General features: G+C 53.2%; 2 protein-coding genes across 15 annotated transcripts in view; both read right to left on the bottom strand.

The window, feature by feature from the left end:
• The window catches only part of ST6GALNAC6 (ST6 N-acetylgalactosaminide alpha-2,6-sialyltransferase 6), a 23,117-nt gene extending 3,584 nt beyond the window's left edge, over window positions 1-19,533 (bottom strand). The window contains exons 1-6 of one of the 13 annotated variants that reach the window (XM_017892879.1): window positions 18,668-19,533; window positions 17,947-18,038; window positions 10,183-10,237; window positions 8,435-8,525; window positions 7,582-7,761; window positions 2,993-3,399 (exon numbers count right to left, since the gene is read on the bottom strand). In XM_017892879.1, coding sequence (XP_017748368.1) covers window positions 2,993-3,399; window positions 7,582-7,761; window positions 8,435-8,525; window positions 10,183-10,208 — 704 coding nt within the window. In that variant the 5' untranslated portion in view covers window positions 10,209-10,237; window positions 17,947-18,038; window positions 18,668-19,533. The other 12 variants (XM_017892878.1, XM_017892881.1, XM_017892886.1 and 9 more) reach the window with 12 other exon arrangements.
• A 1,061-nt stretch (window positions 19,534-20,594) lies between these two features.
• Window positions 20,595-25,858, bottom strand: ST6GALNAC4 (ST6 N-acetylgalactosaminide alpha-2,6-sialyltransferase 4). 2 transcript variants are annotated; one of them, XM_017892890.1, is made up of 3 exons: window positions 25,022-25,432; window positions 22,711-22,818; window positions 20,595-21,276 (listed from the first exon to the last, which is right to left on the bottom strand). In XM_017892890.1, the coding sequence occupies exons 1-3, from the start codon at window positions 25,378-25,380 to the stop codon at window positions 21,087-21,089; spliced, it is 657 nt and encodes a 218-aa protein (XP_017748379.1). In that variant the 5' UTR covers window positions 25,381-25,432; the 3' UTR covers window positions 20,595-21,086. The 2 variants fall into 2 exon arrangements, with proteins under 2 accessions (XP_017748379.1, XP_017748381.1); XM_017892892.1 differs by lacking the exon at window positions 22,711-22,818 and having other exon boundaries at window positions 21,036-21,276; window positions 25,022-25,858.

Genomic DNA, 25,858 nt, shown 5'->3' with positions numbered 1-25,858 from the left:
GACAGAGTGAGACTCCATCTCAAAAAAAAAAAAAAAAAAAAAAATTATATATATGTAAAATTAGCCAGGTGTGGTGGCACGTGCCTGTGGTCTCAGCTACCTGGGAGGCTGAGGTGGGAGGATTCTTTGAGCCTAGAAGGTTGAGGCTGCAGAGATCTGTGATCATACCACTGCACTCCAGCCTGGGTGAGAGAGTGAGACTTTATCTCAAAAACAAAAACAAAATCCTCTGGCAAAACTGACAAAGAAAAAGAGAGAGGACATAAATCACCAATATCAGGAATAAAAGAGAGAAAATTACCACCACAGACCCTATAGACATTAAAAGGATAATAAGAAAATTCTACAACCACAGACAGACATTTGACAACTTAGATAGAATGAGCCAATTCCCTAAAACCCATAAATGACCATAACTTACTCAAGATGAAATAGATAACCTGAATACCCTATAACTAATAAAGAAATTGAATTCACAGTTTAAAATCTTCTGAAAAAGAACTCTCCAGGCCGAGATACTGTCGCCGGCAAATTCTACCAAACACTTAAAAGAGAAGCACAATTCTACACAGTCTCTTCCAGAAAATAGAAGAAGGAACATTTCCCAATTCATTTTATGAGGCCAGCATGACCCTGATACCAAAATCAAGCAAAAACAGCACCAAAAAAACCTACAGACCAATACCTCTCATGAACACGAACACAAAAATCTCTGATGGATATGATTTGCTAATATTTTGTATATATATAAATACATCCCTTGGCCAGGTGTAGTGGCTCACGCCTGTAATCCCAACACTTTGGGAAGCTGAGGCAGGTAGATCACCTGAGGTCAGGAGTTCGAGACCAGCCTGGTCAACATAGTGAAATCCCGTCTCTACTAAAAAAATACAAAAATTAGCCAGGCGTGGTGGGCGCGTACCTACAGTCCTAGCTACTTGGGAGGCTGAGGCAGGAGAATCGCTTGAACCCAGGAGGGGGAGGTTACAGTGAGCCGAGATCACGCCACTGCACTCCAGCCTGGGCCACAGAATAAGACTTCGTCTCAAAAAATAAATAAAATAAAAAATAAATACATACATCCCAAAGAAGTGATATTTATTCCAGAAGTGCAGAGCCGATTCAATATTCAAAAATCTTAGCCTGAGCAACACAGCAAAACTCCATCTCTACTAAAAATACAAAAATTAGCCAGGCATAATGTTGCACACCTGTACTCCCAGCTACTAGGGAGGCTGATGTGGGAGGATCACTTGAGCCTGGTAGGTGGAGGCTTCAGTGAGCCATGATCATGCCACTGCATTCCAGCCTGGGCCTCAGAGGGATACCCTATCTCAAATAAAACAAAACAAAATAAAACAAAACAGTCAATATAATCCACCATATTAATAGTCTTAAAAAAAAACCACATGATCATATAAATTGCTACAGAAAAACATTTCATAAAATTCAATATCTTATAATAATAAAAATTATCAGGAAACTAGTAAGAGAAGGGAACTTCATCAGCCTGATAAAGGGTAGCTACAAAAAACCTACAGCTACCCCGACAAAAGTAGCTACAAAAAAACCTACGGAATCGCTTGAACTCAGGAGGTAGAGGTGCAGTGAGCCAATCAATTTCTCTTTTTTTTTCTTTTTTGAGACAGAGTCTCGCCTTGTTGCCCAGGCTGGAGTGCAATGGCGTGATCTCAGCTCACTGAAACCTCCACTCCCGGATTCAAGCAATTCTCTTGCCTCAGCCTTCCAAGTAGCTGGGATTACAGGCACGCGCCACCACCCCCAGCCACAAAAATCAATTTCTTTTTTTTTTTTTGAGACAGAGTCTCGCTCTGTCGCCCAGGCTGGAGTGCAGTGGCGCGATCTCGGCTCACTGCAAGCTCCGCCTCCTGGGTTCCCGCCATTCTCCTGCCTCAGCCTCCTGAGTAGCTGGGACTACAGGCACCCGCCACCACGCCCAGCTGATTTTTTGTATTTTTAGTAGAGACGGGGTTTCACCATGTTAGCCAGGATGGTCTCAATCTCCTGACCTCGTGATCCGCCTGCCTCGGCCTCCCAAAGTGCTGAAATTACAGGCCTGAGCCACCGCGCCCGGCCGCACAAAAATCAATTTCTGTATGCCATTTCTATATATTAGCAATTAATATTTGGGAACAAAAAGATATTAATACCATTTATAGTAGCTCCAAAATTGTTTTAATATCTAGGTATACATCTAACAAAATATGTACAGGAGCTATATGTTGAACATATTGGGTTAAAAGAATATATTAAAGTTGCTTTTACTACTTTTTTTCTTCAAGAGATGTAAGATGTAGTCTCATTTTGTCACCCAAGCTGGAGTACAGTGGCACCATCATGGCACACTGCAGCCTCGACCTCCTGGGCTCAAGTGATCCTCCTGCCTCAGCCTCCTGATTAGCTAGGACTACAGGTACAAGCCACTGTACACAGCTATTCACTAATTTTTAACTGTGATTACTATGAAAATAAATTACATATGTGACTCACATAGATTTCTATTGGGCAGCACTGCTAGCTTTCCTAGGGAGGTTAGTCACAGCAGGGCATGCTGGGAGTGATACATACCTGGAACACAGCATGACAGGAGCAACTGTGTGCTTAAGGCAAGACATGCCGGGAACAGTCAAGATTTTACATTGGGTACACTATGGGGAGCTTCTCTCAGACAGATGCTAGGAGTGACTGCAACCTCAGAGCAGAGCATGCTGGGTGGGAGCCCTTGTGCCCTCAGAGCAAGGTATGCTACGAGGAAGCCCTCTTGGACAAACCAGGCCATGCAGAGCATGTTGGAAAGGACCCATGTGAACAGCTGGACATGAAGAGAACTCTCCTAGGAAGCCCAACCAGAGGACAGAAGGACTTGACTACCCCTCAGAGCAGTGCATGCTGGGAGCAACAGGCCCTCTGGATGGGGCATGCTGAGAAGGAGCACAGGGCTGGACAGAGGGGGCAGGCGAGAGGCTGGTACCTGTCCTTGCCCGTCTCACCCCGGAAGAGGTCGTCAAATTGCTGCATGCGGCCGGGAGAGACGGCATATGCTTCCATGTTGGGGAACGCCAGGCCTGCCCGCTGGATCACACGCACGAGGCTGCCCTGGGGCTTCTGCATTTTGCTCGGGGGCCCCCAGAAGATGAACACGGTTTCAGGGGTCCGGTTGACAAACTCCTGGGGCCTCCTCAGCACGCGGAACACACTGGAATGGGCCACGACGCGGTAGGTGGTCTTGTTGCCCACATCAGCTGAGTAGCCAGTGGTGGGCGCATCATTCATGCGGATTGTACACTCAGCCCGCTCGATCTCAGGGCCCAGCTTGGTGCCCAGCAAGTGGCTGGAGCTGCTGACAATCACACACTGGTGGCACCGAGAGGGCAGCGTCTGGGGGACAAGGGAAGTCAACATTATCATGGCCACTCTGTGCTGGGCCCTGTGCTACATACATCCAGGCCTCCAGGACCCAGGAATTGTTATGCCCATTTTAAAGAAAGGAAAACTGAGGCCCAATCATTCAACATTCAACACACATTGATAGCAAGCTGGTTAATGGCCAAGTCCCGGGGCAGAGCAAGGAGCAAAACAGATCAGGCTTCTGCCTTCAAGAAACAGGTGGAGAGACAGATAAGAATGCACATAATACATGCCAGGAAAAATAAAAGAAAATAGTGGCAAATGGCTAGGCACGGTGGCTCACGCCTGTAATCCCAGCACTTTGGGAGGCCGAGGCAGGCAGATCACTTGAGGTCAGGAGTTTGAGACCAGCATGGCCAATATGGTGAAACCTCATCTCTACCAAAAAATACAAAAATTAGCCGGGCGTAGTGGCGCGTGCCTGTAATCACAGCTACTCAGGAGGCTGAGGCACCAGAATTGCTTGAACCTGGAGGCAGAGGTTGCAGTGAGCCTAGATTGCACCACTGCATTTAAGCCTGGGTGACAGAGCAAGACTCTGTTGAAAGAAAGAAAGGAAAGAAGAAAGAAAAGAAACAAGGAAAGGAAAGAAGAAAGAAAAAAAGAAGAAAGGAAATGAAAGGGGGGAAAAGGAAAGGAGAGGAGAGGAGAGGGAGAAGGGGAAGGGGAGAGGTGGAGAGGGGAGGGATGGGGGAGTGGGAGGGGGATAAGGAAAGGGGAGGGGGAGGGGGAGAGGAGAGGAGAACGAGAGGGAGGGGAGGGGAAGGGAGGGGAAACAGGGGCAAGTGACCAAAGAGCGACTGCAGCCGGGGCTACTTTAGAAAGGTGGCCTGGAAGGCCAGGTGCGGTGGCTCATGCCTGTAATCCCAGCACTTTGGGAGGCTGAGCCGGGCAGATCACCTGAGCTCAGGAGTTCAAGACAAGCCTGACCAACATGGAGAAACCCCATCTCTACTAAAAACACAAAATTAGCAGGGCGTGGTGGCACATGCCTGTAATCCCAGCTACTAGGGAGGCTGAGGCAGGAGAATCGCTTGAACCTGGGAGGCAGACGTTGCGGTGAGTCGAGATCACGCCACTGCACTCCAGCCTGGGCAACAAGAGTGAAATTCGGTCTCAAAAAAATAAAAGAATCTAATTTGGGAGAGGAATCTAACATAACTGACTCCATCCTGTTTCTGACCTCACAATCTAACCACCCTTGCTCATTCCTATCCATAGGCTAAACTAACTATGAGACGAATTTATTTTATAGTTTAACTCTAAAGCAAAGATGATAAAGCCCCTTCTCAAAACTGAACTCCACTTTGTTTGGGAACTAAAAATGCCTTTGTAAAGTTAATAAAAGGCCACAAGGTAACAACTGAGATAGAGGCCTGGACTCTGCTAGGATACAGGTTTAGTAAAAATCATTTGTTTTACTTATTTTCCTTTTCCATTGTCCTATATGCATGATTGCCTGTATATAGTCAGTTCGATAGAAGGTGGTCAGTAATAATTGATTATCTCACCCCCCACATATCTTTCTGTCAAGCTGTAGGCATAAACTATAACCAGTCATTATTTCTTAGGTTGCTTTCCTGCTAAGATGTAGCTATTGTTGAATTATAACCAGTCATTGTTTCTTAATTTGCTTTTTAAAATACAGATAACATCATTGTTGTTTTATTTTATTTTTTATTTTTTTTATTTTTTATTTTTTTGAGACAGAGTCTCGCTCTGTTGCCCAGGCTGGAGTGCAGTGGCCAGATCTCAGCTCACTGCAAGCTCCGCCTCCCGGGTTCCCGCCATTCTCCTGCCTCAGCCTCATGAGTAGCTGGGACTACAGGCGCCTGCCACCTCGCCCGGCTAGTTTTTTGTATTTTTTAGTAGAGACGGGGGTTCACCGGGTTAGCCAGGATGGTCTCGATCTCCTGACCTCGTGATCCGCCCGTCTCGGCCTCCCAGAGTGCTGGGATTACAGGCTTGAGCCACCCGCCCGGCGTTGTTTTTAACATAGATAACATTGTTATTGTAAAACCTGAGTGTCTGAGATTTTTTTTTTTTTTTTTTTTTTTGTGAGAACGGAGTTTCACTCTGTTGCCCAGGCTGGAGTGCCAATGGCACAACTCGGCTCAACTGCAACCTCTGCCTCCCTGGGTTCAAGCAATATCTCCTGTCTAGCCTCCCGATGTAGCTGGGATACGCTGTACACACACCCTGCTAATGTTGTATTTTTAGTAAGACGGGTTTCTCCATGTTGGTCAGGCTGGTCCTCGAACTCCTGACCTCAGGTGAATCTGTCCCTGCCTCAGCCTCCCAAGTTGCTGGGATTACAGGCATAAGCCACCGAGCCTGGCCTGAGATATTTTTCAGACCTTTCAATCTGGTAGACCAATGGATGCCAACCAGACCAGTGACCCATGGCCCCCACCCAGGAACTGACTCGGTGGGTGAAGACAGTTTCAACACCCCTATGATTTCATCCCCAACTATTCTCTAGTTCCCCTGCCTGCCAAACTATCCTTAAAAAAACCCTATCTTCCAAATTCTGGGGGAGGCAGATTTGAGAAATAATCCCTTGTCTCCTCACTTGGCTGGCCCTGCGATTGTTAAACTCTTTCTCTGCTGCAACACCTGCAGTCTCAGTGTATTGGTTTTTTCTGGGCAGCAGGCAAGAAGAATCTGTCAAGCTGTAACAGAAACGCCTCTCTGAGCTGAGATGTGAAGAATGAAGAAGGACCACCTAGGGAAACATATTCAAGGCAGGAGAAACAGCCAGCACAAAGGCTCCTCCTTTATTATGTGGAAATAAAGGTGGTGTGTTGAAAACCAAAAGAAGGCTATTCAATTGGGCCAGAGTCAACAAGTGGGAGAACAGAAGGTCACAAAGTGGAGAAGTGCAGTGCCAGGATTTGAACCCAAGTCTATGTTACCACAGATCCCCAGCTCTCCAAAGTGGACATCTTCCAAAAAGCACCCATGACATTTCCACCGCACCCAGAAACAAGAACCACCTTGTTATTAAGGAAGGTATGAAAGCCACTCTGGGGCTGTTTCTCCATGGCTGAAATGAATGGGTTGGAACCACAGGCTTTCTGGGGCCTATTTTTTGCCCATGGAATTCCCATTCACCCTTTAAGGCTAAGCTCAAATGCCACCTCCCCCAAGGCAGCCTTCCCTGAGCCCTTACTCCAAGATCCAGCAACACATCCCACGTACCTCGACTGGCGTTTCCACTTTTCTGAGTGCTAGTTTTTTTGGCTTCCCCTGTGATGCTGGAAGCACTGCAAGCCAGGCTCTGTCTCTCTTTTCCACATCACCCACACTCAAGCTGTCCCATTTTTATTCCTCTTTCAAGGGTTCTTAGGGTAGAGAAAGACTCACTTAGGTGTTAACCTGTCTCCAAACACCAGCTAATGTGCCCTTTCCTAGTGAGGGTGTGTCCAGAGCCTGGGCTCTACACTCTGCATGCAAAGGCCCTGAAGAAAATATAGGAAGGTCAGTGAGGAAGGAGAAACAGGTACTACAGGGTGAACCCCAGAAATACAACCTGAATTTCATTGCTACCCAAGGCCAACAGAAGTCTCCAGGAATGACTTTGGCCTCTCCCTGCAGCTGCAACTTAGCAGGGGGTAGGAAAATACCATCTTCTTCCTTCCCTCACTCTGTAGCCTTAGACAAATGACTTCACCTCTCTGAGCCTTGGCTACTCCATCTCACCAAGGGAGATAATAATGCTGCCCTCACAGGGTTTGTCTGAGGATTACTGGTGATCAAAGTGCCTGGCACATACAGGCACTTGATAAAGGGCAGCTGGTATTATTAATGCTTTTGTGTTGTCAAATGTCCCAGTGTTCTGCTCCCAAGCCTGTGTGGGCTCCCCAGCAGAGACAGAGAGCAGTGAAAACAGAAACACATTTTCCAAAGGATTCTGATTCAGGAGATGGTAGGATATTAGCAATAAGGGTGGGGACTTGGAGAGAACTGAGGCCCAGACAGGGGCAGTGCCCTTATCCAAGATCACACAGCAAGCAGAGAGCTGAAATCACCGGAGGGAGGGCCTTAATTCCCAGGGTCCACCTTTCACTTAGGAAAGAAGAGGTGGAGGGAGTGGTGATGCTGGGCAGTGGAAAGGAGCTCCCAGGGAGCGCCCCAAAGCAGCTGCGCTACCTTGTTGCCGAGAATGGGGACATAGCCGTCGGTGATGCTCCACTTCTTGAGGTTGACAGGTCGGCGGCTACGGCCCCGCAGGGAGCCATAATGGAAGACCTCATTGGCACTGTTGGAGGTGTAGAGGATGAGGATGGTGATGAGGGCAAAGAGGATCACGAACACTGCTGACCGCTGCTCCTGGAGAGAGGAGAGGCCAGTGAGGGCCCAGCTGCCGAGCAGGCTCAGCGCCTACCTCCTTGCCACCTAACGTGCCTGGTTAACTCCTGCTTTTTGTTCCAGACCAGTTCTGGCACTACTTCCTCCAGGAAGGCCTCCTTCAGCCACCTCAGTCCCCCCATCACAACACTGATCACACTGCATTCAAACTGCCATCCCTCCAATTAGACTGTGAGCTCTGGGACTGGGTCAGCCTTGCTCCCCACTGTATCCCAGATCCCAGGGCAGGTCCTGGAAGATGGAAGGTTCTGACATTCTCAGGGTCATGCTCCAGCTGTATCACCTTTGATCAGTGCACCCTCGCCCCATTTCCTGCTCACCTCCACCTGCCCACCCCTCTTTCCTGCACAGCACTCCACAGTCACCTCGGCTAGTCCTGACCATCACAGACAGACTATCAGGCCTGGGAGGGCAAAACTGACCCTGGGTCCAGGAATAGGCAGAAGCTTGCCCTAAGCCACTTAGAAGATCAGTGGCCAAAGCAGGGCTTAAACCTGGGTCTCCCAGGCATGGGTGGCTTCTTGAAGGGAAGAAGAGACTCACGGTAGCTGGGGTCTGGGACAGGTCCAAAGGAACCCATTCCATGGAGGGAAGTGAGAGGCTCAACGGGGTTAAGAAATGAAGGGAGACTTACTTTGTTGCTACTCATTTCTCTCCGGCGTCTGCTGAAGGGTAGGTGTCGGCGTCCTGTAGGTGGCCCTGGGGGCAGGGATGTGGGTTCACACCTGCAAGCCACCAGAAAGGGTTATTATGGCTTCAGTGTCCTCCTTTGGGTCCAGCAAGCCAAAGGCTACACCTTCTCTGCCCCCCACTAGTTCTTCTATGCACCTAGAACTTTAAGGCTCAAGACTGTATCCATTTTGCAGATGGAGACACTGAGGGCCAGAAAGGCCAGGAACCTGCCTGAGGTCATACAGCCTGGTGGCAGCAGAGCCCTGCCCATTCTCCTCCTTGAGCAGGGGCCTTCCCACACCAAGGCAGCTGGCAGGGCCAAAGCTGGCTCCCCTGCTGGAGGACCTGACCTCCACGCAGCAGGATCCCCATTCACACCCTGCTCTAAATTCTGCCTTGGGTCCCTGTGGCGTCAGAATAAAACAATACCTCTTGTAGGCCCCCAAACTCCTCTGCTCTGACTGCCTCTCAGGTTAGCCTGGAACACCCTCCCTCCTACGGCCTTCTGACTCCCACTCATCCTCCAAGCCTGGCATGGACCAGGAACTCCCCTAGGTCCTCCCGTCCCCCTAGGCTAAGAGCTGCCTGCGGGGTACAGCCCACCCAGGTCCTCACTCAGTTTCCCCTGTGCCTCCACAGCCACGGATATGCAGGAATACTACTGAATGAACTAATGCATTAACAAGCAGTATCTCCTGGGGGCTAAGAGCACAGATTCAAGTCTGAGAGGCTCGGTTGTAGTCCAGGTTCGGCAGTCTCTGCCAGGGCTGACTCCTCATCTGTCAAATGGCTGTAATCACAATCTCAGGGGGTGGCTGGGGGGCCTCTGGAAGCTGGCAGTGAGGAGGCCGGCCCAGTTCTGCTCCGCACACCCCAATCGCTCCCTCTCCCACCACCCAAAACTCAGCTCCTTTCCAGACTTCCACTTCCCCACCTGTGAAAGGGAAAATGTACTGTGTCCAGCCTACCTCCAGCAGACAGGCCAGGGGGCAGGGCAGGCAGGAGTGCAGAGGGAGGAAACTGGGGCTTAGGGGGCCCTCCTCAGTTCCGTCCCCTCCTCCAGGGGCCTCTCAGTTCCTGTCACTCTCTGAGCCCTTTGACCTAGCCGCTGTTTACTCCTACAGGGCCACGAGGAAGAGCCAGAGAACCTCGTGCCAGAGGCGGCTTGGCACACACACCTCCCTCCTGAATGGTTAGATCCTGGCCCCGCCCCTCCGCAACCCCGCCCCTCNCCCCTCCGCAACCCCGCCCCCTCCCCATGGGAGCCCCCCTCATCCCAAGTTCGGTTTCAGGTTTCTCCAGCGTGGGCCCTTCACAGCCAGTCAGGGAGACCCGGACTCCCATCTAGTCCAGACCCCGCGGTACACAGCAGAAAACCGGGCCTCATCAGAAGCGAGGAGCGGTTTGTTCTTGTCCTCACAGACCGTTAGAGCAAAAGACAGGAGTCCAGAATCCTGGGGTGGCCCCATCAGCCCTGAGACCTCGGCATTCAATGCGCCCAGGGGTCCAGCCGCCTCTATCTTATTACGCGTGGCCACCCTTTCCTGCGGATGCCCTCTGCCCGCCCCCCACTTTCCCACCTTTGCCCGAGCTGTGCCCTCAGCCAGGACCAGCGTTCCCCTGGTCCGCCCCGTCACAATCCTGCTCTGAGAAGGCCATGGTCAGTACAGCATGTCAGGTGCCCGTGCGAATTCCGGTTTCACCACTTACTGGCTGGGGGGCCTCGAACAAGCCATGTGACCTCTCTGAGCCTCAGTTTCCTCATCTGTGAAATGGGAACAATAAGAGTCGGTAACTCAGGGAGTTGTTGGAAGGATTCAAACAGATGTGGCAAGGGACACGCGGGGCTTGAAAGTGCTTCCACGTTGGCCGGGCACGGTGGCTCACGCCTGTAATCCCAGCACTTTGGGAGGCCGAGGTGGGCAGATCACCAGGTGAAGAGATCGAGACCATCCTGGCCAACATGGTGAAACCCCGTCTCTACCAAAAATACAAAAATGAGCTGGGCATGGTGGCGGGTGCCTGTAGCCCCAGCTACTCTGGAGGCTGAGGCAGGAGAACCGCTTGAACCCGGGAGGCGGAGGTTGCAGTGAACCGAGATGGTGCCACTGCACTCCAGTCTGGCGACAGAGCGAGACTCTGTCTCAAAACAAAACAAAACAAAATAAAATGAAAGAAAGAAAAGAAAGTGCCCCCACAATGCCAACAGCTGTTAGTCTCGCGGTTAATCACTGTTCAAGTCCCGCCTCTCCAGTGTGTCAGTGAAACACTCCTCCCCTGACCCCAGTGCGGCGACTTTCCCGGAATATCAAGGAATATGTGTGGGAATACGTTCTAAGCATCACCCACGCGCTGAATCAAGACAATGCATGGTAGGAGCCCTTGTTGTCCATTTCACAGATAAGGAGACTGAGGTTCAGAGAGGCAAAGCGCCTTGCGGGGCCGCCCAGAGCCGGCTTGAGAGCCTTGTTTACAGGCTCGTTTACAGGGAGCAGCCCAGGGCTGAGCCTGACTTCGTCTCCCTGGAGGATCCCCCCTTGGCTGGAACGGGTCAGAGGCCATGGAGTGTGTGCCCAGGACGTGGCTCGGCACCGGGGCGGGGGTCTGGGGGCCTGTTGAGGAGCGGCTTGCTCAGGCTGGGGAGGTGGCAGCCTCGATCGCTGGCCCAGGAGCATGGACTCAGCCCAAGGCTGGACGTGCAGGCGAGCTGAGCAGTAGCCGAGGGTGGGGGCCGCACACTGCCCTCTGTTTGGGGGTTTTCCTTCTTCCAGCCCCGGGAGTCCTCCCGCAGATCGGGACGCCCCCACGAACCCGCGAGGGAGGAGGGCTCCAGGGAGAAGTGGGAGGGTGGCTCCTAATTCCGAGACGATGGGGGACGCCGAACCCGTGGGTCCACCTTGTGGGGGGCTCACCCAGCGCGCCCCTCGCGCCAACCCCCTCCCCAACTCCTGCACTCTGGGGGTCCGGAGCCCTAACCCCAGCTGGGAAGAAAAGAGAGGCAGGACCGCTGACGGGGTAGTCGGCGGCAAGAGGCCCAGCGGACCCCGCGACAGCCCCTGGGCGCGAGGACCGGGACTTCAGGGCGCGGCTACCAAGGGGGAAGGGGTCTAGGGGTGCCGCCGGGGGCCCCGCATCCATCCCCATCCCTGGCGATTATCGAGTCTCCTCTCCCGGCGCCCTCCGCCCCCAAGCCCCGCCCCCGCCCCGCCCGCGACCAGCTCCCTCTAGACGCCTGCTCACCTCCGCGCGGGAGGCGCCGGCCGGCCCCGCGGCCCCCGAACCCCCTCACATTGGCGCCGGGAGCCGGAGGCGCCGCCGGCGTCCGGCGGCTCCTCAGGCCCCCAGGCCCCGCCGCACCCGCGGCCCGCCTCGGTCCTAGCGCCGCCGTCACGGGCCCGGCTCGGGCCTGGGAGGTGGGCGGAGCCTCGGGTGGCTCCGCCCACGGGCGACGCGGGAGGGGAAGGGAAAAGGGAGGCGAACCCGGGTGCCGCCGCCGCGTGAGCGCCTCAGTCATCCCACTGGGCAACCCGGGGTGACCACCAAAATACAACAGCCTTTCGGCTCCCTGTAGTGTGGATCAGGCCCACTTCTAGCTCTTTATTGCCACCATGACCCCGGATGGGGAAACTGAGTTCCGGAGCACGCTGTGCTTGGACTCAGTGGAGTTTCTCCCTGGGCTCCCCACCAACGGCCTCCAGCTCCCTGCCTTGCACCCTGGGCAAGTAGTCACCAGGGCAAACTCAGGGTTCACCCTCAGATTCAAGTTCCGTTCTGCCATTCGCCAGCTGTGCGGCCTTAGCGCATAACTTTCCTTCTCCCTGCCTCTGGAAAATAGGGAGAAGGACAACTTCACACAGCTGGAAAAACTTAAAATGTTCCTTCTTGTAATTACCAGGATATCCATGACATCACTCTACGTGATAGGGAAAAATAACTTAAGTAGCTATTGCTAGGGGACTGCTTTTTATTTTTATTTTTTTTTTGAGACAGAGTCTCGCTCTGTCGCCCAGGCTGGAGTGCAGTGGCCGGATCTCAGCTCACTGCAAGCTCCGCCTCCTGGATTCAGGCCATTCTCCTGCCTCAGCCTCCCGAGTAGCTGGGACTACAGGCGCCTCGCCCAGCTAGGTTTTGTATTTTTTTAGTAGAGACGGGGGTTTCACCGTGTTAGCCAGGATGGTCTCGATCTCCTGACCTCGTGATCCGCCCGTCTCGGCCTCCCAAAGTGCTGGGATTACAGGCTTGAGCCACCGCGCCCGGCCTGGGACTGCTTAAGTTAAGGCACAGCCTGCCGAAGTAAGTGCACGAGGAGGCTGTTAAAATGAAGGATGCGGGCCAGGAGCAGTGGCTCACGCCTGTAATCTCAGCACTTTGAGAGGTCGAGGCAGGTGCATCACCTGAGGTCAGGAGTTTCAGACCAGCCTGGCCAACATGGAGAAACCCCGCCTCTACTAAAGATACAAAATTAGCCTGGTGTAGTGGAGCACGCCTGTAATCCCACCTACTCCGGAGGCTGAGGCAGGAGAATCGCTTGAACCTGGAAGGCAGAGGTTGCGGTGAGCCGAGATCGCGCCATTGCACTTCAGCCTGGGCAACAAAAGCGAAACTCTGTCTCAAAACAAAAAAACAAAAAACAAAACAAAACAAACAAAACCAAAAGGAAAGGTGCAGGTCAGTATGCCTTGGCAGGAAAGCATGGCCGGGATATTTACAGGATATTTACCTGAAGAAAGCAAGTTAAAGAACTGCCAGCCAGGCCCAGTGGCTGTAATCCCAGCACTTTGGGAGGCTGAGGCGGGTGGATCACCTGAGGTCACGAGTTAGAGACCAGCCTAGCCCACATGATGAAACCGCCACCACCCCTTCCCCGCCCCCCCCGCCTCCCGTCTCTATTAAAAATACACAAATTAGCGAGGCGTTGTGGCGGGCCCTTGTAACCCCAGCTACCCCGGAGGCTGAGGCAGGAGAATCGCTTGAACCCGGGAGGCAGAGATTGCAGTGAGCCCAGATCATGCCATTGCACTCCAGCCTCCAGCCTGGGCAACAAGAGCTAAACTCCCTCTCAAAAAAAAAAAAAAAGAAAAGAAAAAAGAACTGTCTTGGAAACAAAGTCCTAAACATTTGCATTCCACAGCTGAGTAAACATGCCCTGGAGAAATTCTTGCAGATGTGCCCAAGGAGGTTCATAGCAGCATCGCTTGAAATAATACAAAACGGGGGAAAACCCCAAATATCCATCAACAAGAGAATGGAATTGTTTTACACAATGGAAGGTTCACACTGTGGAATAATACGTAACAGGGTAAAATGAATGATCTACAATTACATGGATGAATCTTAGAGACACAAGGAGTGAAAAAGAGGTCTGGGAAGATGAGTAAAAACTACACAATAGAGGCTGGGCACGGTAGCTCACGCCTGTAATCTCAGCAGTTTGGGAGGCGCAGGCGGGCAGATCACTTGAGGTCAGGAGTTCGAGACCAGCCTGGCCAACATGGTGAAACTCTATTAAAAATACAAATAAATTAGCCGGGTGTGGTGGCACATGCCTACTTGGAACATGCTACTTAATCCCAGATACTTGGAAGGCTGAGGCAGGAGAATCGCTTGAACCTGGCAGGCGGGAGGCAGAGGTTGCATTGACCGAGATCGCGCCACTGCACTCCAACCTGGGCAACAGAGCGAGATTCCATCTCAAAAATAAATAAATAAATAAATAAATAAAAGCAAAGTCAAGAACAATGGGGAGGAATCAAAGAGGTATGCAAGTTAAAACAGTGGTCTTTAAGTGGGGACTGAGGTCATGAGGTTCATGATATTTTATGCCTTATAACTTTCAAATATGACACCATATCACAATATTTTAAAAGATGAAAAAAATAAGGAAATGCTTTTGCCTATCACAGTGATTAGTGTTTTGGGTTTTTGCTTTTTTTTTTTTTTTTTTTTTTTTTTTTGAGGCGGAGTCTCGCTCTGTCGCCCAGGCTGGAGTGCAGTGGCCGGATCTCAGCTCACTGCAAGCTCTGCCTCCCGGATTTAGGCCATTCTCCTGCTTCAGCCTCCCGAGTAACTGGGACTACAGGCGCCCGCCAAGTCGTCCGGCTAGTTTTGTATTTTAGTAGAGACGAGGTTTTACCGTGTTAGCCAGGATGGTCTCGATCGCCTGACCTCGTGATCCGCCCGTCTCAGCCTCCCAAAGTGCTGGGAATACAGGCTTGAGCCACCGCGCCCGGCCTTTTTGCTTGTTTTTTATTGAGATGAAGTCTCCCTCTGTCACCCTGGCTGGAGTGCAATGGCTCAATCTCGGCTCACTGCAATCTCCGCCTCCTGGGTTCAAGCGATTCTCCTGCCTCAGCCTGCTGAGTAGCTGGGACTACAGGGGCGGGCCACCACACCCAGCTAATTTTTTTTGTATTTTTAGTAGAGATGGGGTTTCGCCACATTGGCCAAACTGGTCTCGAACTCTTGACCTCAGGTGATCCGCCTGTCTCAGTCTTCCAAAGTGCTGGGATTACAGGTGTGAGCCATCGCACCCGGCCAGTGATTAGGGTTAATAGTGGTTATTTCTGGAATGATGGGATCTGGGGCTGCTTTTTTTTTTCTTTTGGATTAACTGTATTTTTCCAAAAATTTTAAGATAATGGTCACATTATTATTATTATTATTATTATTATTATTATGAGATGGAGTTTCACTCTTGTTGCCCAGGCTGGAGTATAATAGTGTGATCTCGGCTCACTGAAACCTCTGCCTCCCAGTTCAAGTGATTCTCCTGCTTCAGCCTTCTGAGTAGCTGGGACTACAGGTGTGTGCCACCACGGTCGGCTAATTTTGTATTTTTAGTAGAGATGGGGTTTTTTTAAAAATGTATTTTATATTTTAAAATGTATTTTTTGGCCGGGCGCGGTGGCTCGAAGCCTGTAATCTCAGCACTTTGGGAGGCCGAGACGGGGCAGATCAGCGAGGTCAGGTGATCGAGACATCCTGACTAACACGGTGAAAACCCGTCTCTACTAAAAAATACAAAAAAACTAGCCGGGCGAGGTGGCCGGTCGCCTGTAGGCCCAGCACTACTCAGGAGGCTGAGGCAGGAGATGGCCGTAAACCCGGGACGTGGAGCTTGCAGTGAGCTGAGATCCGGCCACTGCACTCCAGCCCTGGGCGACAGGCGAGACTCCCTCTCCCAAAATATATATATATATTTTTTGTTTTTAATTTCTAAAAGCAAACTGCAAATATATAGCATTGTTTATATATTTTGCTTTGCTTTTTTTTTTTTTTTTTTTTTTTTTTTTTTTTGAGACAGTCTTGCTCTGTCTCCCAGGCTGAAGTGCAGTGGCGCTATCTCAGCTTCCTGTAAGCTCCGCCTCCCAGGTTCATGCCATTCTCCTGCCTCAGCCTCTCGAGTAGCTGGGACTACAGCCGCCTACTACCAAGCCCGGCTAATTTTTTGTATTTTTAGTAGAGACGGGGTTTCACCGTGTTAGCCAGGATGGTCTCGATCTCCTGACCTCGTGATCCACCTGCCTCGGCCTCCCAAAGTGCTGGGATGACAGGCGTGAGCCACTGCATCCGGCCTTTGCTTGCTTTTTAAAATTATACAACTATGCATAGTATTTGTAAATGCACACAGAAGGTGTCTGGAAAGGCCCACTAGGACTCCACCTGCAGTTGATTCCCTGTTGAAGTGAAGGCGGGTCAGGACGGTTGGGAGTTGCCTTCACTTTTCCCTTTATAAACTTGTAGGTTGTTTGTGTTGTACTTATATGGGAAGCCTTAATAACACTTTGTTTCCAGTTAAAACAAAAGTCAGCAGTCCTCCAGGGGACAGCCTTTAGGCAGTTAAGGCACTGCCCACCAGGCAGGGAGGGGGTGGCCCGCAAGGGTGGGTTTGAGGCTTCCTGCCCACCTCCATCCGCTTCCTGAGCCTCAAACCAAGCCCTACCCATGGCCCTCCTAGGTCGCTGACCCCGCCCTACAAGCGACAGGATAGAAAACCACAGAGTGGGGGCAGGGCAGTCAGGCAGGAGGCCTGATGAACTCGACTTCTGAGGACTCAGAGGAACACCTCTAGCCCAAGGCCACCCAGGGGGTTGGGGGCTGAACCAGGGAAGGAAACATCCTGTCCCCAGCCCTTCTCACTAACCCAGGCCAGTGACCCAAATCAAACACCCAGAAGTGAGAGGGTGCTTTGGCCCTGCTCCTGGACGGCATCCGGACGTGAAGCTGCCTGTCCCACCTGCCATGTCTCTGGGCCCAGGCTCGCTCCAGCAGGATTTGCTTCAGGCCTGGCTTCCCTTCTTGAGCCTCAAGAATGACAGTAACCATCTCAATAATAGTAATAACAGGGATGAGAAACAGAATGGCTTACTCTGTGCCAGGCACTTTGCAAACACACCTCATTGAATCCTTAAGGTGGCCTATGAGTTGGGTATTGAGGTTAACCCACTTTCCAGAGGAAGAAACTGAGATTCAGAGAACACGCACGTGGCAGGGTTGTTTCCACTAGGCCTGCCTGTTTAATAACCACAGACATGTTCTACACGGAAGCCTTGGGCCTGTGAGAGCCAGGCCAGGCCACACCAGGACGTTCCTGCATGGTGGCTGTGGCCAGTCCTCGTGGGCCTCCCCCGCAGCCGTTCCCCCACGGTCTGGGAGAGCTGGCCTCTGCTCTGACCCTTCCTGCCCCAGGGGTAGGAGAGGCCCGTGTACCCCCCTGCTTCCTGACCCTTAGCAAACTTCTTTGAGCTGTTAGGATTTTTCCCTTCCATGGTATTCTGGAAAGAGCCCTAAGAGACCCCCTCACCTGCCCCAGCTCCCAATTCAAAGAGACCAAGATCAAGGGCCAGAGAGAGAATAGAACTTGCCCAAGACTCCGCAGCGGGTCCTGGGCAGAGCCAGTCCACGAGCCAGGCCTGGGGAGTCTGGCCTCCCTCCCTCTGGGCTTTTGCCTAGGGGAGGGGCTTCTGGGGAGGAGAGGCCTGTGAGAGTGGCAGGCAGGTGGGGGCCTGCACACAGGGCCTGCTCCACAGGCTAGGACCTGGGCTCCCAGCCAGAGGGTCTGGAACAAGGAAGTACTGCCTGTTCCCCCACAGAGGCTGGAGAGGGCAGACGGGCCTAGATGAGCCTAGACGCTGGGGCCCACCAGTCCCCCAAAGCCAGATGTTCCTGTCCTCACCTGAGTGTGTGAGGATTTTTGTTTCATTTTTTTCCTTACAAGGTGAAGGTGTGTGAAATGTGAGCTGAGCTCTGGGCCTGGCCCCATGGCCCTTCTAAGGAAAAGGCCCCTTAGGACACCTCCGGGCTGTGAGGCTTACCTGGCTTCCCCTCTGGGTTTGGAGGAAGTAGCGTAGGTCCCTAGCCAGTCTGCAGAGGGGCGAAGGAACCAGGGTATGAACAGGACAACAGAGGCCCAAAGTGTGGCTGCAGATCCACGTGATCCCGGGGGCTGTGGGGAGGTTCCTGCCGTGGGCTCACCTCAAGGCAGCTGCAGGAACCGCTGTGGCAAAAGCAGTCTTCGGTTTCCTGGTCAAGACAGCTTTCAGCAGACCCCGAGCCAGCCACCAGACCTGTCAAGGATCATCTCCGTCTGCCTGGAGGAAGTGACTGACGATCACTCCTTCCAGGTCACCACCCCTAGAAAGACACAGGATCTGGGCCAACCCAGCAGCAAATACCCCACCCAAGGGCAGAGCCAGGTTAGAGGAGCCTGTGTGTCCTGGGCCCAAGGGCTGGTCAGCCTCTTCCCAGGGGATGGAGGAGGAAGAGAAGGCAGCCTCCCAGGAGTAAGTAGAATTCAAATCCCATCAGAGCCAGCAGACCTTGGGCCTTGGACACCCAAGAAGAGGCAGGGAGTAGGGAGACAACCTATGAGGCAGGGGCTTCCTGCCATCTGTCACCACGAAGGAAGGACAGGGCCAGCCGAGGTAGACGAACCCCACGAAAAATGCTGGCTCCACATGTCAAGTGCCTGCCGTGTCATAAGCCACAGGGACAGTCCACTGTCTGAATCTGTGAGGTGGGGACTATTTTAACCTTTTACAGATGACAGAACAGGCCCAGAGAGGGGCACTAATCTGCCAGGACCCCAACAGCAGAAAGTGGGGCCAGAAAGAAGTCAGGCCTTGACTCCAGGGCCCCCCCCCTGAGGCCGGAAACCCCCTCCACCTCCGCCTACCAGGCTCCATCCTTCCCTTACCTCTGCCTGACACCTGTTCAGAGCCCCTCGCTCTGTGCTGTGGCTCCGCTGCCAGCCTGCTCCCTGCTTCGCTGGCTCAGGGCTCTCCTCCCCCCTCCCATTCCTGCAGAAACTTCTAAGTCCATCTGGCACTGGGCAGGGGGAGGCAGGGCACAAAAGCAGTGCTGTGAACCAAGCGCCAGGTCTCAGGCCCCTCTGTGAAAGCCAAGGATGGGAGGGAGAGTATGCCGGGTCACCCAGAGCCCCCGGGACTACTGGCTACATAATTTCTGGGATCCAGTGCAAAATGAAAATGCAAGTCCTCTTGCAAAAAACAAAAAACAACCTAAGAATTTCAAGTTGGCAACAGCAGAGCATTAGCATAGGGCCCTGACCCCTGGAGCTGGCAGCTAGAACCCCAGGGCTGCATACCAGCTGACAGCCCGAGGCCCTGGCCCAGTCCTCTGAGTCTTCCAGTCCCCAGATGAAGTAGTGATGCCTGGGAGGGGTGATGCTTGGGGGCTCTCTCCAGTCCAGGGGTGCAGGGCTGAGGTCCTCGGGCTCAGCTCTTAGACCTGGTATTGTACCCTGGCCCAGCCGCTCCACAGTCGTCCGGCTTCAGCTGAGTGGCCTCAGCTCATCTGTAAATCCTGCTGGCACCAGCCCTCCTCTGAGGATGGCAAGGTTCTGCTGGTGGGTCTTTTCTCCTCAACGTATAGGTGAGAAAAATAAGGCCTGAGCCAGGCTAGACTCCCTCACAGCACCCACCCAGGGCTGCCCTCTGCCTTCCTGTTTTGCAGGGAGACTAAACCCACTTTCTTTCTTTCTTTGTTTTCTTTTTTTTTTTGGTGAGATGGAGTCTCACTCTGTCACCCAGGCTGGAGTGCAGTGGCTCACAGCAACCTTCGCCTCCTGGGTTCAAGCGATTTTCCTGCCTCAGCCTCCTGAGTAGCTGGGATTACAGGCACCCGCCACCACATCCTGTTAATTTTTCATATTTTTAGTAGAGACAGGATTTCACCATGTTGGCTACACTAGTGTCAAACTTCTGACCTCAAGTGATCTGTGATCTGCCCCCCTCGGCCTCCCAAAGTGCTAGGATTACAGGCGTGAGCCACTGTGCCTGGCCCACTTTTTTTTTTTTTTTTTTTGGTAGAGACTGGTTTTGTCATGTTGCCCAGGCTGGTCTCGAATTCCTGGTCTCAAGCAATACTCCCGCCTTAGCCCTCACTGTGCCAGGCCCAACCCCAGATTTATCAGCTAATTTAACTTGCCATTTGACCCAGAACCAGGGAAGCAATATGGGTGGAGGCATTTCCCTCCCACTCAGAGTCCTTCCTCCTGGCCCTGGCTCTCTTCTCACTGGGTACAGAATGGGGTTCCCAAAGAAGTCTCTGGCTTGGGGTCAGTTTCCTGGGCCAGAGCAGTGAAGGAACCAGCCCCCCGGAGCAGCCCTGACCTACTGGGGAAGGGGCTGGGCTGGGGCCACCAGCAGGAGGTTGCTGGGGAAGAAACTGAAGCCCAGCCAACGTGGGCCTGGGTAGGGGCCTCAGGGATTCCAGTCAACAGCTTCTGGGACAGCTGGGCTCGGTGGATGACCGCTGCAATCCCAGCACTTTGGGAGGCCGACGCGGGTGGATCACCTGAGGTCAGGAGTTTGAGACCAGCCTGGCCAACATGATGAAACCCCATCTCTACTAAAAATACAAAAAATGAGCTGGGCGTGGTGGCACATGCCTGTAATCCCAGCTACTTGGGAAGCTGAGGCAGGAGAATTGCTTGAACCCAGGAGGCGGAGGTTGCAGTGAGCCGAGATCGCGCCACGGCACTCCAGCCTGGGCAACAAGAGCAAAACTCCATCTCAAAAAAAAAAAAAAGCTTCTGAGATTGTGACAGGGAAAGAAGCTCTAGTCTCCACATTAGACACATGACCACGCTAGAGACAGTGTCCAGAAAACACACGTTTACCCGTACGTTCCTGATACGGCCCCAGCAGTCACAACTCCAAAGCCCCTTCACCCAACGAACCCCAGGCTCTTGGCTGCCCCAAGCAGGGCGGCCGGCCTCAGAAGTGTGGCACCAAAAGGTAGTAGGGGTGGCTGGGGAGGAAGGATCAGGACTGGCACAAGGTCATGATGCTGGTGAGTAGTGGGCCATCAGCCCCAGGGACAAAGGCCACTTGACAGACCTGGAGGTGGGGTGAGCCCCCAAATGCCATGAATTACTCAGGGACTAGAGGTGGAGACACTGCTCCTCGCTCCACTCCCCTTCAAGTCATGAGGCCTGAGATGGCTCCAAGTGTCGCCAGAGTGGGGCACTCCACCCAGCACGTGGCAGAAGGCAGGATCCATAAATTAAATGTTTTTGTGGAGTGTGATGGCCTGGGATGGGACATCCCAGAGGCCTCCCAACAGCATGGCGGCTGGCAGGGCGACGGAGGCTACTCAGTCCTCCAGGACGGATGGGCGAACACGATGGGCCTCTTCTTGGCCCAGCGGGAGAAGACTGCCTTCTCAGTGATGAAGCGGTGGGCACTTCGGGGCGCCTGCTCGTGTGCCAGGTACATCTGACATTCATCCAGTCGGCCCTTCTCGAAGTAGTGGTAAGGCACTGAGGGGTGGCTCTTCTCCCTGTGGGGTGGGGAACAGGGCTGGTGTGGGACAGAACTCACTCACCTCCTGCCACACCCTGCTGCCTACCTTGACCACCCCTCGCCAGGCCCATGGGCTCATGGAGACCCATGCCTGATCCCTGGGAAGGCCAAGACACATAGGGGAGTAGCAAATCCCAAAGGCCAGGGCTCGAGTCCTGGCTCTGCCTCTTGCTAGCTGGATGACTCTGGGCCAGAGATGGACCCTTTGAGCCTCAATATCCCATGTGTAAAATGCAGATGGTCACATCCACCTTCTAGAACAAGCGCGTAGATCAAGAGATGGAGACTGCAAGCACCCTGCTAGTGGTGTTGGGCTCCTGGTGAGGGAGGAGCTCCTCATTCCCATGTCACAGAGCCACCCTGCACGCCCACCTCCCCATCAGCATCACAGGGGCCAGCCGTGTGGCCAGGGCCATGGCTGGGGCACAGGGACACCTGTCACCTGGGTGACCTGTTCTGAACCGGTTAGTTTCCATGATATTGAAATACAATAACATAGGCCAGGTGCAGTGGCTCACACCTGTAATCCCTGATCCCTGGGGAGGCCAAGGTGGGTGGATCACCTGAGGTCAGGAGTTCGAGATCAGCCTGGCCAACATGAGATCAGCCTGGCCAACAGGTTTAGTAGAACCTGTTTCTACTAAAAAATACAAAAAATTAGCTGGGCGTGGTAGCACGCGCCTGTAATCCCAGCTACTAGGGAGACTGAGGCAGGAGAATTGCTTGAACCCGGGAGGCAGAGGTTGCAGTGAGCCGAGATTGCGCCACTGCACTCCAGCTCCAGCCTGGGCAACAAGAGCAAAACTCCATCTCAAAAAAAAAAAAAAAGAAAGAAAGAAAAGAAATACAATAATATAACGATGGTACAAAATCATACCATAAACATATCTGAACTTGATGTCATGCTGGTATATAATATCAAATAGTATATAATATCAAAAATCATATATAATATCAAAAATTAAAACATATAAAATATATCACATATATGTGTGTGTGTGTGTGTGTGTATATATCTATTTAGGCCCTATTATATATATAGGCCCTGACTGTGGTAAGCACTTTTGTGGATTATTCCTCCCCTAAATGTTTCAACAACCTTCCAAGGAAGATGTGACTCTTTTCTCTATTTTCCACATAAGGAAACAGAGGGTCTGCAGGGTGGCATGACTGGCCCGTGACCAGCCTGTGGCCACAACAAGCAGCACTGGAGTTGTTGGTAAGCCAGCCTGTTTGACACTGAGCTCTTTCCCAAGGCCCAGAGCCCAAGGGGTATCTGTGCTATGGTCACCCACCATGAAACCCACATACTCTGTGCCCCCACAGCTCCCTAATATTCTGGCTTAAGGCCTGGGAGGGCTCACAGTTCTCTCTCCCCGTGTCCCCGCGTGCCCGGCCTGGCCGGTCTGACCTGCAGTAGCTGTCGCTGACCATCCCATAGACCACGATCTCCTCACACAGCTCCAGCGCGAGGATCATGGTGAACCAGCCGGTGCTGAGGAAGGAGCCCGACTGCCTCCTGGGGGTGGGTGGGGGGGACGGGGGGACGCTGTCAACATGGGGCCACGTGGTGGCTCCAGGCCCCAGTGGCACTTGGTATTTTCCCAGTCCAGGACTACGCACCTCAACCTCTTGTGGGGGACCCTGGAGGAGGCTGGGGAGGGGGCAGAGCCAGCCCGAGGCCAGCAGTGGGTGACAGGCAGAGCGGCACACAAACCCAGGCCTGATCACCTCCTCAGCACCCAGCGGGGCTTGGGCCCAGCTACGCTTTGCAGGGTTTGAGCAAACGCCTGGATGATGGGTGTGGGGGCTCTGGCCACGTCCTCTCCTCATCTAAGGGACCAGGCCTGGGGAGACAGCAGGAAGCAGCAGGGCACCGAGGTTTGAAGTCGGGGGGGGTTGTCTAGAGTCCAAGGATCTTCCACTTGAACCCTGGTTCTGCTATGGGCATCACATTTGCTCGTGAACCTCTCTGAGCCTCCTGACCGGTCTGTGAAGTGGAGACAATTCTAGGGGTTATAGGGAGGGAACACTGTCAGCCCAGCCCCTGCCCCCATGCCCCCATGCTCCACTTGGAGTCAGGGACTAGGTGGTGGCCCCAGCCTCAGCTCTCTGGAGGTAGCAGCCCTGGGTATCCTCCCAGCCAAGGGCCACCGCCCTCGACCTCTACAGGGCAGGTATGAACTGGTTTATTCGTTCAAACTGAGCCCCACCCAGGCCCTGTGCTGGCCCTGAACCTGCCTCATCTGGTGCTAACATTCCCAAGGGAAGGAGACAAATAGATAAACAAGTAGCTAGGAGACAAATCTACAAGTAAGATGATGGCAGAGGGTGACACCTGCTGCCAAGACAAGGAAACAAAGGAATGGATAAAGAATGCCAGGGCGGGAGGCACTCCTTCAGATGGGGTGGTAAGGGCGGGCTTCCCTGAGGAGGTGACCTGAGTAGCAAGAGGAGCCTGTCATGGGAAGATCTGGGAGAACGAATTTCCAAGGAGAGGGAACGGCAGGTGCAAAGGACTGCAGGTAGAAATAGGCATGGATGTCTGAGCCCCAGACAGCCAGCATCGGTAGAACAGGGGGAGTGAAGGAGACACAAGGTCACAGAGGCAGGCAGGGGCAGGATCACGCAGGGCAGGCAGGCCAGGAGTGGTAGGGGTGGGAAGCCTGCAGCTTAGGTCAAGGTGGCAGCCATGGGCCATTGTATGTGGCAGATGATGGTACAAGGGGAGTCAGAGGCATAGCCCAATTTTCTGGTGAATACACCAGAGGCTGACTGTTCTGTCTCCTGAGCACAGAGGCCAGTGCAGGAGCATGCGTATGGAGGAGGGACCGGCAAGAGTCATGAGTGCGCTTTTGGGTATGACATAAAATGAAACCTTGAATGCAGAGTGCTTCACCCAGTGCCTGGTGAGCAAAGAGGGCTGTTATCGCTCTGTTCTGTTTTGCTTTTTGCGACAGAGTCTCACTCTGTCACCCAGGCTGGAGTGCAGTGGTGTGATCTTGGCTCACTGCAACCTCTGCCTCCAGGTTCAAACAATTCTCCTGCCTCAGCTACTCTCCTGAGTAGCTAGAATTACAGGCATGCGCCATCACACCTGGCTAATTTTTATATTTTTAGTAGAGACGGGGTTTCACTATGTTGGCCAGGGTGGTCTTGATCTCTTGACTTCATGATCCTCCCACCTGGGCCTCCCAAAGTGCTGGGATTGCAGGCGTGAGCCACCGCGCCTGGCCCTAATTTTTGTATTTTTAGTAGAGATGGGGTTTCACCATGTTGGCCAGGCCGGCCTCAAACTCCTGACCTCAAGTGATCCTCCCGCCTTGGCCTCCCAAAATGCTGGGATTACAGGCATAAGCCACCACACCCGGCCTCTAACTTTTATTATCCAGAAGGGATATCAGAGACCAAGTTAGACAGACCATTCCCTCCAGAGAGAAGCGCTCCCTCCTGCCCCTCCACACACTGCCCAGTGCTTCCCATCGGGTGCTCAAAAGGCCTGATAGCCCTCACCACTATTTGGGATTCTAGATCTGTGTGACAGTTTCCTGAGTGACATCCCCTCTGCCTCCTGCCCCCCATTAGAGGGCAGGACCATGTCTGCCTCCATGAGTGCTGATCTCCCGGGCGTGACAGAGCAGAGCCCTGATGGACAAGAGACTCGCAGAGAATGAAGGTCCCCAGCTGCCAGGGAGACCCCAGCAGGCAGGCCCCAGGCTCACCGGTTCTTGCCCGTCTCGTCCTGGAAGATTTGGTCGCAGTAGGCCATCATGCGCTCAGTGAAGGTGTATACCTGCAGGCCGGGGTACATCCTGGTGAGCTGCAGCAGCGTGCGGTAGGTGCGGCCGCCGAGCACTCGGTCCATGTGCCTGCCCTGGCCCCACACCACATAGAGCGTGTCTCGGGCCTTCTGGAAGTAGTGTGAGTAGTTGCGCAGCAGCAGCGGCACGCTTGTGTGTGAGATGACACGCAGGGTACTGCGCTGGCCCACGTCCGCCTCAAAGCCCATGGTGGGAGCCTGGTTCATGCGGAACACGCACTCGGCACCGTCGATCTCAGCACCCAGGCCTGAGCCCAGCATCTGGCCGGAGCTGGACACCACAGCACAGCTGCGGCAGGGCTCGCGGACCAGCGGCTGCAGGGCAGGCAGGGAGAAAGAGAGAGAGGCATGAGCATGCAGCTTACACCCCCTGCGCCTCCCCCAGGAATATCCACCAACCTTACTTGATCAGGTATCGGCTCGAAGGACTGTTATTAACCCATTTTGCAGGCTGGGCAGCAGGGATGACTTTCCCAGATCACAGTGATATCCAGTGTCAGAGCTAAGGTTCTGCACTCAGCGCCCCCCCCCGACTTCCTCATCAGCCGTATTTGTGGTCCTCATTCCTGTCGCTGCCTCTGAGGCCCTAACTGTCTCTACATAATGAGTTCTTAGGAGGTTTGCTTGAGCAAATATTTACAAAACACTTAGAACAGTGGCGGGCACAGACTGGAGGTCATATAAGTATTTGTTAAGCAAACATGAACCTCACTTCTTCAGAATCATTCTTAGGCCACCC

The sequence above is a fragment of the Rhinopithecus bieti genome, unplaced genomic scaffold, assembly GCF_001698545.2.
Source record: "Rhinopithecus bieti isolate Rb0 unplaced genomic scaffold, ASM169854v2 scaffold_22745, whole genome shotgun sequence".
NCBI lineage: Eukaryota > Metazoa > Chordata > Mammalia > Primates > Cercopithecidae > Rhinopithecus > Rhinopithecus bieti.
The sequence above is the reverse complement of the archived record's forward strand: the minus strand, read 5'-3'. Positions and strand labels throughout refer to the sequence as shown.